At 32.4% G+C, this 19,110-nt stretch overlaps 1 protein-coding gene across 1 annotated transcript; it reads right to left on the bottom strand.

Moving 5' to 3' along the window:
• Positions 1–1,219: 1,219 nt before the first annotated feature.
• HELRODRAFT_162786 (hypothetical protein) lies at positions 1,220–5,329 on the bottom strand (the record flags this gene model as incomplete). Its single annotated transcript, XM_009024887.1, has 3 exons — positions 1,220–2,952; positions 4,833–4,949; positions 5,275–5,329. The coding sequence occupies 3 exons, from the start codon at positions 5,327–5,329 to the stop codon at positions 1,220–1,222; spliced, it is 1,905 nt and encodes a 634-aa protein (XP_009023135.1).
• Positions 5,330–19,110: the final 13,781 nt, after the last annotated feature.

The raw sequence follows: 19,110 nt of genomic DNA, 5'->3' as shown, positions 1-19,110 counted from the left end.
TGGAGAGCCCATTGCTACACCGTTTATTTGTTGATATGGTGTGTTACCCGGGCCAATGAAAGGCGCTTCAACACAATCGGCCTAATAATAGATAAAATATACATTTCCAGTCTTTCACCACAACCAATTCCATATGATGAATTAGCTGCGCTGCTAAGAATATGTACAGCTATCAAAAATTCATCGTTAGATTCAGTGGCAACAGTTTGAGATTGACTTTAGCGTATGATACGGAAGGAAAAATAATTTTTCTACGCTCCGTTAATATTGCATGCACCAACAGTATTCATTTTACGCATAATACCATGTGGACGAATAGTTTCCTGAGACAACAAATTTTTAATAGTCTGAACCAGTTTGTTTTTGTGTTCGTTATATTTAGTTTCCAGTTCTTGTAATTTTATTTCAAATAAATTATTGAAATTAATATTTCTTCAGGTTTTTTTTATAATCTGCAGCCGTATATACTGGCATTGGTAATTTATTTTTGATGCAACAATGTATGATATCAATTGTATCCAAAAGTTTATCAAATTTGCAGTTTGTTCGAGGTGTAACTTTAAAAAACAAACATGAAGTTAACTAACGCGGGACATGCTGTGATTTTCATTAAAAATTGTATTTCTGACAGTCTTAATCAGTATATAAATATATATATATATACGGATATATACTTATATATATATATGCGGATATATATATATATATATATACATACGTAAGGAAAACTAATTTTTCTACGCTCTGTTCAATAATATATATATGTATATATATATATATGTATATATATATATATATATATATATATATATATATATATATATATATATTGGGTTCAGACTGTCGTATGTACAGTTATTAGGAAATATCACCGCATTTTCTGCATGAGTTTGTTACAAACTCAACAATGCAGAAAATACGGTGATGTTTCTTAATAACTAACTATAACTTTATATATATATATATATATATATATATATATAGTTTCAGTAAATGATGACATCAATTAATCTCAGCAGTATGTTATATAAAAACATTGCATGCAGCACAAATACAACACTAGAAGTGTTACAAATATATTTATAAGTATAAACTACTTCATGTTGCATCAGTCAGTGTATCACTGCGCTGACATGAATGCGTTCATTAAAATAATGTATCACTACTGTATCATAAAATCTAATTTTGAACGTTACATACATCGAAATGCAAAGAACAGTCAAACGGATGTGGTGCGTTCTTGTTTATCCTCACCGTCATTATCATAATCGTTATCGACGTAACTTTCCTCCTCGTTTGAAATGATGAAATCATCGTCATAATCGTTACGTTGGCGGTTGGCTGATTGTGTTAGTAGAAACTCTTCAAAGTGATATTTGTTGAAGGCCTTCGAAGTTAAATGGTCGGTGGTTTTGTGGAATGTGGAATAACTGGTTGGATGGTTGTCGTTGAAGTAGTCGTTGTTTATAATGTTTTCGCCAACATTATTGCTTTCAATTTTGTTAATGTTATCATTGTTTTCTATGTTCGTACTTAAGGTTTCACAAACATCATCTTCGTTATGACAAATGGTTTCATTGTATGCAAAAACTAAGTTATTGCTAAAGTTGTCCATTTTAATGTTTGTGAAGTTGTTGTATGAGTCAACTTCAACTGTTTGTCTACTATTTGCAGCTTGTTTTTCGTTTCCAACTTCAATTTGTTTTGTATGTTTTATTTGATTTATGTTTTGTTGTTGTTGACGATGATGTTGCTGGTGCTGTTGCAGTTGCTGATGTTGTTGCTGCTGGTGTTGTTGTTGTTGTTGTTGCTGCTGTAACTTTTCTTGCTGATAGTAGTGGTGTGGAATTTGCGATTGGTTATCATGAAAGTTGGAATGTTTTGGCTGATGTTGTTTTTGTGAAAAAGATAACAAATCTGAATGGATTATGTTAAGCTTCGGATGATGAAAAGATTTGTTTTGAACTTGTTTGGTTAATAATTCAGATGGCTCTATTTTAAGTTGTGTCTGTTCTTTCTGCATGAAATGTTGCTGCTGCTTAAGTTGATGCTGTCGATATAAAAATTGTTGTTGTCTCAACGTCATCTGTTTCATAATTTTTTGCTGCAATGTTCGATGTCGGTTGACGAACTTGTTTTCTTTCTCTGTATGCATGCCCGGTGATAGTGCAGCCAGCGACGAACACGAAAGGATTAGTTCAGAAGAATGGTTGCCTTTCAAGAGACACAAGCCTCTAATTGCTCCTTCTTCTGCTGCTATCTCACCAACTCCTGGACTCAATTCTGGACTAGAACTGGCAGCAATTGTGTCTGGACATCTAAAAATACAGCTTGCTTCTCCGTTCATCGTGTAGAGAGTTTCAGATCTGTGACCTAAATTCTGTTTGAACCTGCCGAGGGATGATGTTGTACGTTCTGACGCAGGTGACATTATAGATTCTGTGGATATTATTGTGTTGTTAGTTGACTCAGCGCTGTCCTGTTGTTTCAGTTTGGAGCTATTCACGCCGACAATAGAAACTAACTTGTTTGCTGCATTTAACATAAGGTTGACTTGAAAGGGCAACAGATTTGAAGACTTTGTAAAATTTTTTTTAGTGTCGTAATTATCTGGATCACCAATGTTGCCACTATAATTTTTGTTGCTATATATTGTTTTGAAGCACAGTTTATTTTTTTCAACGTTTTCTCCAACAACAACACTTGCGCTTACCCTATCAGAAATTTTTTTTTTCACTTTCAATCTCCCCAACCCCTTCCTGACCGATATGAAATGGTTGATGGAGACGACCCCGGTCATTTGGCAGCCGACGAAGGAGATCATGGCAAGCAGGAGAGAGGGTCCATACTCGTATATGAAAGCTGGGTTGTCATCTTTCGATTGCGCCTTGCTACTGGCTTCTTCCGTGATGGCTCCAATGTAGATGATGATGCCGACCAACGTCATCAAGCCTGGTGGAATGAGGTCAGTGAGAATACAGTTATTACCAATCAATCATTTAATCTATTGTTGTTTTAATTATGTTATGAGATTATAGATTTAAAGTTTTATTCTTCTGTTTTTTTGTATAACTTATTTTGTAACAGAAAATCATTAATTGACATTTTGCAATATAATAATATTTGAAAAACAAATTAATGATTTTTTTTCTATTGGAACGAATAATTTCAATTTCAAATTCAAATTATTTTTGTTCAAACAACAGCATTAAATGGTCGTCAACAAAAATGTCGAAAATTAAAACGGTTGGATAAAATAAATTATTAATTTGATTAATAAATGATTGAATAAAAAATGAATGAATAAAAAATCAGGAAAAAACTTATGAGATTATCAAGAATGTTGTATGTAGAAATGTACATATGTAAGTATATAACCTATGCACGAGCTCATCAATCTTATCTAATTGTCTAAACTTGTCTTATAGGATAATTTAAACAAAGGGTATTGTTAAATTAATAAGTTTTCCCTGTTGTAAGTTGATACATACTATTGTGAACAGCGTAAATTTTTCAAGAGTGGCTTTATTTTATAATTGTTAAGGCTTATGACATTATATACATCTCAACATTGCAGATAGCAGCTTCTACATCATTTTATTACGTACGTAGTTTCCCATAAAAACTCCCAGTATTTCATTAAAGTTTAGAATAGGAAGCTGTACAAAACAAATGTTGTTTAAGTTGTCAGCTCATTAAAATTTAAACACATTTTACAAATCTGAAAAGTAATTTTAGTTTGGAAGTTAACCCGGGAGGCCGATTGTTGTTAAGAAATGTAAGGCATTCAATTTATATTGCTTCGGCTCTTAAATAATGAAACAAAAAGTAAAAAATTTTTTTCAGATGCATCATTTAAAGTAACATTGGAAAATTTTTGCTTTTTTTGGCTTCGGCAGTTTTGTTTAATTTAAAATTAAACCAAAATTCAATTAAAATTATTTCAAAAGAATTTAAAATAGTCAGTTTTGAATTGATCATTTGACAACATGCTCTGTTTTCAATTTAATTTAACTCTGGATGCATAGCTTGAATAAAAAGCCAATGTTTTACTGACAACTGATATTCAACACGTATTTTTGTGATTAATAAAACTGCCAACGCTCAACTCAATAATCCCGTGGTTTTAATCGTGCGTGAATATTATTTTCATTCTCCGTAGGAATAGGAAGTGATAAATTTTTGATTGAAAATATATAGAAAAGATAAGAAATATAATTTGCATAGTAGTTCGTCGAGCTCATGTATACAATGATTTTGTTGGTCTCAGCTTGTTTACAAAATTTTCGTAGTTTTGAATTTATGTTACTTTTTATATGAATTTTTGCAACTTTGAATATTGAAACAATCATATTTTACGCAATCTTCATCAACATATACGTAAAAAATATATGTTGTAAACTGCTATGGAAAATTTTTCAATTATTTATGTAGTAAAATTTTTTTTCAAATGAGGAAAGAAGATAGAACATTTTTGTTTGCTTAGTAAAGGTTAAAAGGTTACTCTCTCTCTTTTGCGTTAGCTTCAGAGGTTTCAACGACAAACACACACAGCTTATATGAATACGCGTGCAAACCACGCATCATACACATTGCATATGATAGGCGGGGATCTCTTTGTATTCAAACCCAGTCATTGCAATAGCACGACCCGGCGCCTTTAACCATTGAACCATCACGCCGTCCCCAATTCAGCCACTTTGCAGTTTTTGTATCAAGATTTTTTTTCAGAATTTTTCAAGTGCTAAAAATAATTATTTTGATTGAAAAGTAATTTTTCTGAGAGGATGAACAGATGATGAAGGGTTTATGTTGAACCACAAAAATCTGACTGGGCATTGAGTAGCGGTTGACTTGTTTGGTCACTGATGTGTTTGTTACTTGTAATTGCTTCTGCTGTTCAACTGAAGGTCTCTTGGTTCTGAAGGAGTGCAAAACAATTTGCCTGCCTACAAACAAGGTTTGAAAATTTTTGTTCATGTAACAAATTTAGACGCATCATTAATGTTCTGGAGGCAGGCCCGGTTCTAGGTATAGGAGATATAGACCTTAAAATTAAAAAGTGCTGTCGTGATACTGCCATACGTATGTGAAGAAATATGGAAAATTATACGAATTGTGACATAATGGATTATGTACGTTGATTGACTCATAATTTTAATTTCTGAACTGCGAAGAATTTTCTTCGCGAAGAATTTTCCAGCGAATAAATTTCCCTGCGAAGAATTTTCTGTAAAGAATTTTCTGGACACCAAAATTACAATTATCGCTAACTTCTAATTTGGTATTTACAATACAAAGCTTTCATGTAAGTGACATTTGTGCACATGCACAAGTAAGTATATTATAACCAAGAGTGTAGCCATGCGGGTGTTTTGGACTGCAGCTCCCACAGAAAATTTGACTAGAGTTAAGGATAAATTATACGAATTTTATATATAAATTGAGATATAAAATTGAAATGATAACAATTCCAGCCTCTTAAAACAACAAAAATTTTTTTGGTACAGAAACAAAATAATTGCTACAAAATATGAGATAAAAAATAAAGTTGCTCAACTTTTTGTTATAAAATCTAAACCTTCTCCCATTAAAATATTTTTTGTTATGCCACTGACCTTGCTAGAGTTTTACTAACCTTCTTAGGGTTAGTTAAATATTTTGTTGCTTTATAAGGCAACATAGTACTTAACCTGAAATTTAAGCATAAATAATTTTATAAATTAAACGACACGAAATTAAAATTTAATTAAAGAAAAAATAAACATAAACACAGAGCGCCTAAGCAAGCTGAAGTTAAATATTTTATGCCTACTACTCTTTAATTATTTTTGAAAAAGATAATAATGAACGTAACTAAGATTGAGCTACCAGAAAATGAAACAATAGAGTTCGCATTTCACATTATTGGCATTTTAGATTTTTTAACGAGCATGTCGTAAATCATAAGTTTGCTGTTGTATTGAAAATGAAGCGGTCGTCGACGTTATCTCTGGTAGGGAATGTTGAGCTGCATTAGGGGACTGTATGTTGGACGGTTGAAATGATTAATGATGATGAATAACAATGATGAACACGCGGACATCCAGGGTGAATTCTATTATAAGGGTTGGAATTATAAAATTAAAACTTTTTGATAATTGTTGTTTTTAGATTTGATGAGTAGTGATCGAATAAAAAATAAAAAAATTGCGTCGTATAAGACGGTTATTTTTGTGGTAGAGAAATTATGACGTTTCATGGCATAAAATTGAAGCACAGCTACGTGTATACTTGTATGGCTGGTTGTATGATCTAGAGCCTCGAAATATATTTTGTTTACAAAGAACCTAACGGTTAGAAGACCGCAAATGCTCCGTTTCATCAGCTAGCTACCATAATTTATGCAGTGCCATTTTCTACTAACTGGCGTTTTTAATAGAAAAGGCGTCCTTGCTAAATAACAATTCAAACATTAATAGCGTACTTTAGGTGGCAGCATTAACTCAACAAAAAATTTAAATCTTTTCTTGGCTGTTGAAAATAAATAAAGCGTAAAAATTTTTTTTGAATTTTGTAAAATTTTTGAAGTGTTTCATTTTCATAAGCAAAAAAATATTGAACTAACGTAATATTGATGAAAACCTTCACATTGGATTGACCCGTCCACTTTTTAATTGTTTCATTAAGATCGTTGATGCGTGTTGGTCAATGACGATTTGCTGCTGTTTAACTTTCTTAATAAACATCATTCATCATTGTACAATTTAAGTTTTTTTAACAACATATCACATTTGTTTTAGAAATTTATTAAGAAATCTACAAATGCATTAACGTAGAAGCATGGGGCATAAAAATAATTTGGAGAATTCAACCGGTTCTCGAGTCCTCGTCACAACCACCCATTTAATTTATTTCTAATTTATTGCTGGAGTAAACAATTGCTAGCATTGTTTTTTTTTCTTCAACGTCTTGTTAATCCATCCTTCTCTAACGTTAATTTTTCTTTTTCTGAATGTTTTCAAGTATCTGAAAGGATAGCTACTAACGTTTAAATTTTGTGAGAATAAAAAATTACCAATTATTGCTATATACCTTAATTTCAAGTAATCGTCGATAGACTGTTCTTCTAGAAACTTTTTCAGTTTCTTCAGTGAAATAACTCTTAACAGCCAGTCTCGAATTATCTACGGAATTAGCCTTTTCTGACTTGGAAAGTTTTATATTTAGAGCCGTTTGAATCAAAAAGGTTTTTCTACAACTATCTTTGATTTAAACAAGGCATTTGATTCTACTGATCTAACAAGCTGTCACAGCCTGGTAGCGGAGACCATGCACAGCACATCAATGTTCTCCAACCTATCTCAGTGGTCGTCGCCAGCAAGTTCAAATAAACAACACTATCTTCTTGGTTTAATTTTGAAACCTCTTATTCATAAATGTTTTTATGAACTTCTTTATTATTATTATTTTTATTACTATGTAGAGTTTGTATAGCGCTCATTCGAACGCTTTTTTTCACAATTTTTTCCATTATATTCTAAAGATTGTCATGCTTACAGAAGACAATTCTTCTTCTCCTTGTTTTTAAATTTAATAATCTCATTTCAATTTTATAAACATTAGATCACACATAATTATTTTTTATCTTTCGATAATTTTAGACTCAACAAAAATCTGAATCTTCAAATATTTTCTTGGCTAGCTTAGCTTAGTAACAAATAAATTTCAAATTTTTGGATAGGAATTTTCAACTTTTGGCTTTCAGTTCTACTATTTTAATATTTAATTTTTTTTTTTCAATCAAGATTTTCAACATTTTTTCGTTTGCAATTTAGTTTTTTGATTAAACAATTTTTCTCTATAAATTATTTTCTGTTTCGAGATACATTATCGACATTTGACTGCTTTTCATCCAATCTTATTAATTCCTAAAAGTGTATTAGGCCAAGAATTGATCAATTATATTCCATAACACGCCATAACTTTGGATTAAAATGAGTGGAGAAATGACTGCAGAGCAATCATGATAGGAACAAATTATGATGAACCAACTGATCTTGTGTGGGTGAAAATGAAGGATAGATTATTAACAAGTGCTTTCAAGTAGTAAAAAAAAATGTCGTTGCAATTATAATGTTGCTGATGTGTGTGTTTGCATGGGTGTATGTGCATATGTGTGTCCGTTCTAGCGTGAGTGTTTGTGCGCATATGATTGTCTGACTCGAAAGCTTAATTTATTGCTGAAAGCATTATTACCAGCAAATGTATTTCAATAATTAATTACACTTTCTAGCTGTCGAATAGTCTCAACAACACTTAAGTCTAACACTTGAGGTGGATCTAACGTCTAGAGCAGACTAAGCAGTTGCTTGGGCCCCGGACGGCCAGGGACCCCGTGTGAAAGTTCTTCTTTTTAAAAATAATTTAAATGAATTTTTAACTAAAATAGAGTTTTAAAAATTATTTTATTTTTGATACAATTTGTTTCATTGGTCAAGGGGCTCGTGTAAAAAATCAATCTATAAAATTAATTAAAATTAATTTTAAGATGTTATAAAAATTTAAAAAATTTAATTTATTTTCTAAAGTCGACGTTAATAAGTTTTTTCGTAAAATCTTCATGCATTACAATGGTTATTAATGTTGCCTGTTTTGGCGGCAGCTTTTTTGAAGTATCAGTTGAATGTGTTGAATACTCAACATATAAGCTGGATCAGTAGCGTAGGCAGGGGTCTCAGCAATGAAGAATTTAACTAGGGTTATGGCTAATTGAGACAAATCTTTATATAAATTTGTGAAACTATTTCAGCCTCCCCCAACAATAAAAATGAATTAAACTTTAAACAGGTTTTTAATAGCATTTGGGTAACGAGAAAAAACATCTTTTCAACAAGAAATTTTGTTCACACCAGCGAATTTCTCGCTTGACACCGCACTTGATGAAATATTTTTATTAATAAAGTTTATTCAGCTATCCTTAAATACTTGGACCAATTATTTTTGCGGTAGTGAATATTTAGTTTACAAATTAAAATATAATTTAGTAATAATTACTAATTTTGAAAAAAATAGAATTATAAAAGAATGGAATAAAAATTTTTTTCTCCGCTGACAATCTTTCCTTTTCGACGTCAGCATTACAACGCTACATTCCTACCTCTTCTTAAGACGATCGATAGCAGAGCGTGCGGCCGTGTGATCCATATCAGCATAATTTTCTTCACCGCATTGCTGTCATCATCGTTGCCTAACATGACTGAAGTTATCAGACAGAAATGCTCGGAATCATTCATAGCTCTGATGATAGCTGACATCATTGCTAACATTATGGTTTTTTCTAGCTGCCATACTCATCCTTCACATAATTTCTGTTATAATTGCTGGCATCACTGGTGTCATCATTGCTATTGTTATTTCTGCTGACATTGCTGCTGTTATTGTTACATTCGTTGATGTTCTGTCACTGAAGTCATCATTTCTGCCATAACTGCTCTAATCTTTGTAGTACCAGTTGTAATTATTGTCATCATAGCTTTTATAATTGTTGTCAACATAGAGGTCCATTGTAATGTCAACACTGGTGTTATAGTTGCTGTCAGCATGATCTTATTTTGCTGTCAAAATTGATGAATGTTGACATGAATGCTAAACAAGTTTTGTCATCTCTTCTAATCTGCGTCGAATTCTTCATCTTTACCACCAGAAATCTCTGTCGATAATTTTATATGCCAGAATGGTACCATCATCCACGTTAACATTCAATTAATTTGTCATCATTAGAGAGGCAGGCAACGGAGCCACATCGTTGTGGCGGGGCGTCTCTATTTGCACCGACCGCATCGCTTCACACATCATCATCCTATCGCATATTCATTTTTAAGATTTGCCTCTTATTACTTTATTTCTTAACAAAGTTTGTTTCAAAAAAAGTTGGTGAAAACTTCTTAAATGTTGATTATTTTTAAAAAATTTGGTGCCTTGTAATTTATTTTGTACGATGTAAACAAAAAGACTGGAAAGCCCATGTCAAAAACATATAAAAACCTTGAAGTATCGTAAGATTTTTATTGTGTAATTAGTGTAATTAATTGTTTAATTAATTTAGTGTAATTATTATTAAATTGGATTTCTAAAATTAAAAATAAATTTATTATTTATTCTATTATTTGTTATTCTGGTTAAAAAAGTGAGTAGGGTTGATTTTGTCAGCCTGTGCGTAATGCATGCAAGCAAGCAGAGAAGCCTAATATAAACACGTGCATTCATCATCATTATCCCCATCATCATCATTCCCATCATCATTAACATCCTCGGAATCATCACCTTAATTGTCATCATCATCATTATCCTCACAGTCATCATTAACTTTTTCTTCCTCCTCATCATCATCATCCTCACTTTCGTTGTAACTTTCACAGCCTTTTCATCCTTCTTCTTTCTCGAGCCTTATCCTTTCAGGACGTTGGCGACCGTCGACCTCTACAAAACCCGATCGTTAACACTTTGTAGTAGTTGAAATGTGATGATACAAGGACTTCACGAATGTTATTCGCTGTTGACCGCGACCTCTTTTTTCTGCAATCTTTCAAGTAGCTGTTAGATTTTCCATTCTTTCCTTCCGCATGATGTAACAAAAAAACTTACATTGTTAATATTCACGCCTTTAATGTATATTCCAGGTAGATTTTCTATCACTCTCAAGATGATCTAACTATAAAGGTTGTACAGGTCTGGAGAGAATACACAACCTTGCCTAACACTTTTCTTTATTTCGACAAAACTAGTCAACTTGTTACCAACTTTCATCGCTCCTCTTTGGTCCCAATAGAGGTTTTTGATAACTCCCGTGTCTTTTCCATCAATGTTCAAATTTTCCAATATTTCCATAAGCTCTACGTGTTTCATCCTATCAAAAGCTTTGGAGTAATCGACAAAACGAGTCTTTCTTCATTTCAATCGCTCGTTCACTGATCATTCGTATCATAAACATAGCGTTTCTTGTGCCACAATCTTCGACAAAACCATATTAGACATTTGAAATTTTAGATCTGATTTTGCTTCGTGCTCCAATCATCAGAAATTTCAAGAGAAGTTTTGTAAGATGACTCATCAAGCCGATTGTTCGATGTAGTTCACATTCCGTTACATTAGGTTTTTTAGGCAATGCAAAAAATATTGACATGGATAGATGTTCAGGAAATTTGCCGGTTATAAATCTCATTAAAAGTTTTTGTCATTTTTTCATTGCCAAATTCATCAAGGCATTTAATTTCTTTAACAACTATCTCATCTGTACCTGGCGCTTTATTTGATTTCATTTTGGATAAAGCGGCACGAACTTCAGATCTAAATATCTGTGATCCTTCTAGGTCTTTTTTAATAGGAGACTTAAAAAATCTTCCTAATTTCATCCTTATTTCCGTTATAATCCTGGATAAATTTTTTACTAACTTTGCCTATTTCCTCTTTCCCCTTTTAATAACAATCATCATCAACATCTCAGTATTATCTTGATATCATTGAACACTAACATTTTTCTTATGTATCAAAAAAATTTCAACATTTTCAATGGAGCTTCTGAATCTCCGTTTATTATGTAGAAGTTTCAATGAACATGACCGCGTTGAAAACATGGAAATGACATATAAAAAAGACTGCATTGAATTCATTGTTGTTAATATAACTTGTTTCACCCATTATTAGATTTCCAACCCTTGTGCTATATTCAGTAGCACCGCATTGTAGGAGTCATTGATGTAAAATATTTGGTCATCCCTTTTTATTTATTGTGACCTTCTTATTTTAAACATCAATAAATAAATATAATAATTTTCTTATGTAAAGTTTCATCGGCATGCGAAACTTTCAAAAAATATTCAAATACATTTACTAACGCCGTTATAAAAATCAATCATTCTAAAATAAAGGTGGATTTGAATTCTCCTCTGTATCATTCTCACCTTCCTTTCATGAGCTTTCCACTGTTCGCTCACTTATTATGCACGTTGTCTATATGCAAATTACCTGTACAACATTTTAAAATACGACGTGATTATTTACCACGTCAATTTAAACAACCTTTCCACTATTTTTCGAATACCTTTTTCATACAAACCTAAGATATTTCCATTTATTGCAAAACATCCAATTTGTGAAACAGTATTTTAATGAAAAATAAATGTATCTGAAAAATAAATGTATCTGAATGTTGTATGTCTTAATTGCTTGTTATCAAAAAAAATTTCTTACTCTTACTTCCTCGATTGCTATTTATAAAAACAAATTCGACCTGATCACACATCCATTTTTATTAATTTTTAAAAATTAAATTCCTCTTGTAACAATTATGATAACTTAATTTGCATTGCATAAAAATAAATTTAATTTAAAATTTCAACATTTAAAATCAGCAACTTTATTTTAGTTTTTGAGCTCTACAAAAACATTTAGTGTTAAAACTCTGACGTATTTTTTTTTATCACCGAATGTGACCAGAAACACTTCCACATTTTGAACTGTTATTTGATGAAAATTTTTTTGTTACATTTTATAATCATGTATTTTACTTGCATTCATGAAAAATTGTTATGATTCATTGAAATAAGTCATAATATATCCAGGGAACTCAACAGAAATGAACGTTCAGATATGAACACCAGAGTTTGTGTGTAGGTTAAAGGTTTAAAGTGGAAAGTGAAAAATGGAAATACGTTAGCAGCATGTTTTTTTGGAGATTTGACCAGTAATGAAATTCAGTATACAATGAAAAAAATGTGTTTGAGACACAGAACAAACGTTCTTCTCTAAAGATAATTTTAATTTTAAACTAAGTTGCTGGATGATTGAACTGCTACTGTTGTTTCTCTATGGACTTGAAAGATAGATTTCTATATTCAAAACTTCAGGCAGTCACACACACTGTCGTTTTGTTGACGAATTTTCCGTACTCTCTAGGTGGCCAGGTTTTCAATACCAAGGTTTTGAAAACAAACTCACATTGGCACAGACGAGCGTTACAAACGTATTATAAATTTTCAGGCTATTATATTTTGATCATGCTTTAAAAGTTAAAAACATTCGACCGTCCAAAAAAATGAAGATAGTTGTGTCGTGGGTGGAAAGATAAATGTCATCATTCAACAACATTATTGAAACAGACAATCACGAAGTGGAAGAACTGATTCATACGGAACTGAGAGTATTTATAAAATTAAAATTGTTGCACAAATAAACAAAATTAAATGCAGGTAAAGAAGATTAGCCATTTTTAAATTAAAAAACCTCTTGCTATCGTTATGGTGACAATTAGACTTTGTATCAAAATAAAAAAAATTCTTACTGAAGTGCTGTGCTGATAAAAACATCTAATGGGCCAATAAATAAATTAAAAATTCCGCAAACGTCTGATGAACGTCCGTGCTGTAGGACCTGGAGCCTATTTTGTTTGCACGACTGAATTTGAGATGAACACGAAGTTGCTGGGAACGTGAAAGGACGAATTGAATGTGAAACTAAAATATCGAAATATTTACTTTGGGGCATTTTGATGATTGTGAAATTGTATTTGTAAACGACGAACCTTTCTTTTTTTAAAGTGAAACTCTTAAGTTAAAACACAAATAAGTTTGCAGAAAGTACAAAAAAAAAAATCTTTGTAAAGAAATAAATTTTCATAATAACATTTTTAATGTATTGAATTAAAATTAAATCAAAATTAATTTCGGTAATGACTGTAATTATCTTACAACGAAAAACAAATTGAACTAATCAGTAAACAAATTGCGTAAAAGCAAATTTATTATCAATCCTAATAAAATTAATCTGAAAGTTGTCAACTCATAAATTTCAATCTTGCAACCATTCAACCAGCATTTAAACACGCATAAGAACCAATCAACCAACCAACTAACCAACCAAATTACTAACCCACCAAACCATCAACCAGCTAACTAACATATCAACCAAACAAACCACCAGCCAACCAACCAGCCAGCCAACAAAACTATCAACCAACCTGCTGCTACATAAAAAGATCCAAGTACCACAGTAACATTGTACTTCTGGGACGGTGACTTGCAGTAACACGTTATGACTGATGTGTGCGCCAACAACATGACGAGCAGTCCAAACATCGGAAAAGGTGTGGCTCTCCTCAGAGATACTGTTGTGAATGAAGATGAAAATGTTTTGACACCTTGCAATTTGCTGCTCAATTTTAATAATGAGATGTTGTTTCTCAGACAATGTTATGCATTGAATTGTGCTACTGTGATTGGGTTTTCATTGAATTTTTATTTTTAATCTCGTGGTAGTATGATTTTGTAGGAATGATAGATAGTAAACATTTGGTCCTGTCGTTGTTTGTCGTTCAGTTTGCTAGTTTTTGCTTGTAATTTGAAGTTATTTAATTCTGCACGTTTACAATGAATGTTTTAATACACATTTCAAAAAATATTAACAGAAATTATCAAATTTGATATGTTAAATAGATCAAGACGTCAGCTGAATCACTCTTTTGCAGTGGACACATTTTAATGTAACATCGGATGTAAGAAAGCAGGACTACTAACTGATTGTTGGATTGGCGAATGTAAACATGAAGCAAACAAAAGAAGAAACGTCACATACTGGATAAGAATGGATCAATGATGCTTCGCTTACAGCTTATTCCTTCTCAATGAGATCCGTTATGATTGGCATCAATAGTCGAAGATTCTTATCTATCGTCCTCTCTAATTCATGCATGTGCTGTTGTGCACGTCCCATGTGCGCATGTCTTGTGTTGTGTGTTGGGTTTGTTAGTCATGATTTGTATGTTGTCCTGTGCATTTGTTTACTTTGTTTTTACGGTATTCATTTTAATATGATACTTTTTGTTTTGTTGTATTTAAAACTTTCTTATAAGTTTTCTTATTTACATTAGAAATATTTTTGACCAACAGAACGAAAGGCTCGACGCACGTTTGATGGAATGAAAGCTAAGAGTGCAGATTCATAAAGTTGGAGTAAATATCAACTGCACGTTCACGTAAGAGCATTGTGTATGTAGGCACACAGTAGTTCCATTGTTTCGATTGTTGTATTAATTGAGATTACTCTGCATCAATAGCAGAGTTGAGCCAAGCAGGACCTGTGCTACAAACATACACATACGACACTCGAGAGATGCCGTGACAGACAACCGGCATGCCATGCGTTGGCGTTGCCTGAAGCAGGCTGAAGCTGAAAACTAAAACAACATCTTAACGAAGACGGTGGTTGAAAATTTATTTCAATACAGAAAATCGCTAATATTAAGATAAGAAACAAGTGCGAACCACACACCAACGTAAAAATATCAACGTGGGAAAATAAAAAAAGGAAATACAAAATGTCATAACAAAATGTCAAAATGTCATAACATTAGAAACTGGCAAACCTCTTTCAATAAATATAATATAATGATGGCTGAATAGTTAGTCCAAAATGTCCAATGGACAAAATTAATTTTTCATTCGCTATTCGCGTGAAAAAATTAATTTCTTTTTAAACTCATGTTCAGCCTTTTTAAATTTTTCGTATACACTCCAAGCTTGAGCAATGAAGCAATGAATTAAAATTTCTTGAAGCAATGAATTACAATTTCTAAAAAAATATTAACAAAATAGAGATATATCAGTTTAGCGATTATGTATAAAATGAATATTATTATTTTAATTCCATTGATCGAGCAGTGTATTGACAGAGGCTGATGTTTCTTCGGGTCCATTCTCAAAATTTTCCTGTTTCTATATTTCAATTTTTTGTTTTAAACGTCGTGCACATTTTTTACCAACAGTCGCCATGTTTCTATGCCATCGTCCTATCAGAGTTATTTATTCTCACTAAATTAAAGTTTATTCAACCAGTCCGTTGTCAGGTGGCGGCATGTTACAGACTGTTTCATCTGCACGCTCCGCTGCTCAGCCAGCCATGGATTGATCGACAGAAGACGTTGAGGTTCTCCCAATAGTTTGTAAATGCTGCTCCAAATTGCTGGTATTTTTTCATTTGTGGAGGCAAAAAATTTGCATTGTTTTTGACTATCAGAAAAATATTTGTTGCATGTATTGAAAAGAGATCCAAGTAGCGAATCTTGAAAAAAGAATCTGTAGCTTCCTTGTAGAAAATCAAACGTAAAATTGTAAACAACGTTATTAGACCAAAAAAACTTACATTATTATAACGTTAAAGTTATTTGAAAAATGCGAAAGCAACACAAAAAATTTTAATTATGAATTCATATGAATAATTGAGGAAAACATCTAATATATTTTTTCAAATTTAATATTGGTGAGTGTGGGCACCATAATTCTGAGTATATTATGACCAAGCTATCTAGAAGACTCAAATGCACGAACAAACAGGCGCTATGAAGAATCACATGAAAGAAAAACACAAAACTAAAATTACTAAGCAAGTCTTGGACAACAATGTTGAAATCTTACATTAAAATAACAAACAACCATTATAATTTACGATTAGCCGAGTCAATACTCATAGAACAACGACATACGGTAATGATGGTGACACGTAAAAGTGTCGTATTGCACTAAGTTGAAGGTCGTAATAACTAATTAGATGACCGTTAAGTATTCACATTAAACAAACAGAGAATTGACATTATAGAGGCACAGGATACTTGAGCATTCGGCCACATAAACAGCGTATCAATTCGAACACCGAAGGTGGTATAGGATTACCGAAAAAAGCTTTTTTGTTCTATCAAGCTTAAAATAAATAAAAATTTTGGTTTGGAACTCAATAAACTTGGCAATGATTTACCGTTAGAAAAATCGAAAAATTAAACAGGATGTTAACTTGGCCATACCTTCCGGTTAGAGTTTTGAGAATTTTTTCAGACCACATGATCCTTATCATGGTGGTTTAATCATATTTTTTAGATCAAATTTCAAGTACAAAAAAACCTACCAAGTTTTTCTGCATTTGAGGTTTTGGCTGTTAGGTTTATTGTGAATGGTAAAAACTGGGTGTTGGTTGCTTTATATAGACCGGGTTCGGAACAGATAAAGGCTTTGTTTTTCAATGAGTTGGTTTCATTGCTTGAACGTCTTTCAGTACTGACCTCACATTTCATGCTGACTAGTGATTTCAATGTACATTTTGAAAGGAATGATAACGTTTACACTATCAGTCTGCTAGAAATTTTCGATATGTTTCAGATGATTAATAATATTAATGAACCAACACATAATCTTGGGAGCACTCTTGACCTGATTATAAGCTCAATAGAATTTTCTATTGGTAAATGTAAAGTTTTTTCAAGTGGTGTGGTTTCTGGCCATAGTTTGATACATGTGACTATAATGATGACAAAGATCGTTTCTGTGAAAGCTACCAAATTAGTGAGATCTTGGAAACATTTGGATGAGAGTAGGTTTGTTAAAATGGTTGCCGACTCTGCTTTGTCGAGACCATGTCTAAATAATGATGTTGAGAAAGAGTTTGAAATATTTAACAGTTAGCTTAAAATTATAGTAAATCAAGTGGCACCATTTCACATAGTTAGTTTCAGATGTGATGTATCGGCACCTTGGTTCGATGATGAATGTAGAGATAAGAAACGATGTTGCCAATAGTTAGAGAGGAACTATAGAAAAAATCTTGATGGTAAGGATAAACATGTGTGGTTTAATGCTTTGAGAAAAATTTTTGCTAAAAAGCGTAAACTGTTTTGGAGCAGGTTGGTTGGTTGGTGAGAATAATAACAACTCAAAAAATCTGTGGAAAGTGGTTAACAAAATCATCTGCAATAAAAATGACCTTGATGTGTCTCATGACTTGAACTCTGATCTGTCTATTAAATTTTTCCAAGATAAAATTAATAAAATAAAATCATGTTTTAATGAATCAGATAGACAAATTTTTGATGATAGCAGGATTGTTTAAGAAAATTCATTTTCAGTTATCTCGGAGGTCACAGAATGTGAGATTAAAAAACTCATTCATAGCTCACCGGCCAAGACACGTTCACTAGATATTATTCCGACGCATATATTTAAAAAACATAATGATTCATTTTTAACCTACATTACTAGTTTTGTAAATTTATGTTTAAACTCTGGTACTGCGCCTTCTTACTGCTAACATGCTGTGGTAATTCCTCTTTTGAAAAAGGTGGACGCTAACAAAGATGAATTACAGAATTACCGTCCGATTTCAAATTTTTGTCTTATATCTAAAATTGTTGAACGTGTAGTAGTGATTCAACTTTTAAGATATTTAGATTTGCACTGCCTGATGCCTATCAACCAATCAGGTTATAGACATCATCATAGCACTGAGACGGCACTGGTACATGTTTTGTCAGAGATATACAAAGCCGTTGATGAACAAAAGTGTCACTCTTGTCATTCTTGGACATGAGTGCCGCGTTTGACTGTGTGGACCACCAAATCCTACTGGACAGACTATCGTATGATTATTGTGTAACCGTGTTCCAGTCGCATTGTTCAGATCTTGTTACATAGACGAACACAGGTGATACTTTTTAACAAAACACTATCTGGTGTCGGTGTAACTTTATCTGGTGTTCCTATTTTGTATATGCTATATACATCTAAAATTTTGAGAATCATTGAAGCTAGTGGTTTTAAATGCCATGCCTATGCGGATATTCAAATAATACTCACGAGAAAACCAGAATTGTTGGAAAACGAAGTTCCGAGGTTGGTTAAATGTTTGTCGGATATTGATACGTGGATGTCAAAAGACAGGTTGAAATTGAATTAGTGTAAAACCATATTTTTGCCATTTGGTACACGGTGGCATTTGGCTTAGATTGGTATAAATTCAGTATATGTCGATAGTCAGCATAAAGAATTTTGTGAACATGCCATTAACCTGGGCGTTGATTTGGATTCAAAATTGTCTATGAAAAATCATTTGGGAATGATTTCATCATCATGTACATATCAACTTCATAGACTATATCGTATTCGCAAATATTTGGATGAAACTACTGCACGTACCTTGGTACATGCATTCATTCATGCACGGGTTGATTATTGTACCAGTCTATTCTACGGTTTACCTGATAAATCAATATACGTGCTTCAATCTATTCAATCATTCAAAGCAGAGCTGCGA

Source organism: Helobdella robusta (genome assembly GCF_000326865.2).
Source record: "Helobdella robusta unplaced genomic scaffold HELROscaffold_4, whole genome shotgun sequence".
Lineage (NCBI taxonomy): Eukaryota > Metazoa > Annelida > Clitellata > Rhynchobdellida > Glossiphoniidae > Helobdella > Helobdella robusta.
Note: the sequence above shows the minus strand (reverse complement) of the source record. Positions and strands in the feature narration are given on the sequence as shown.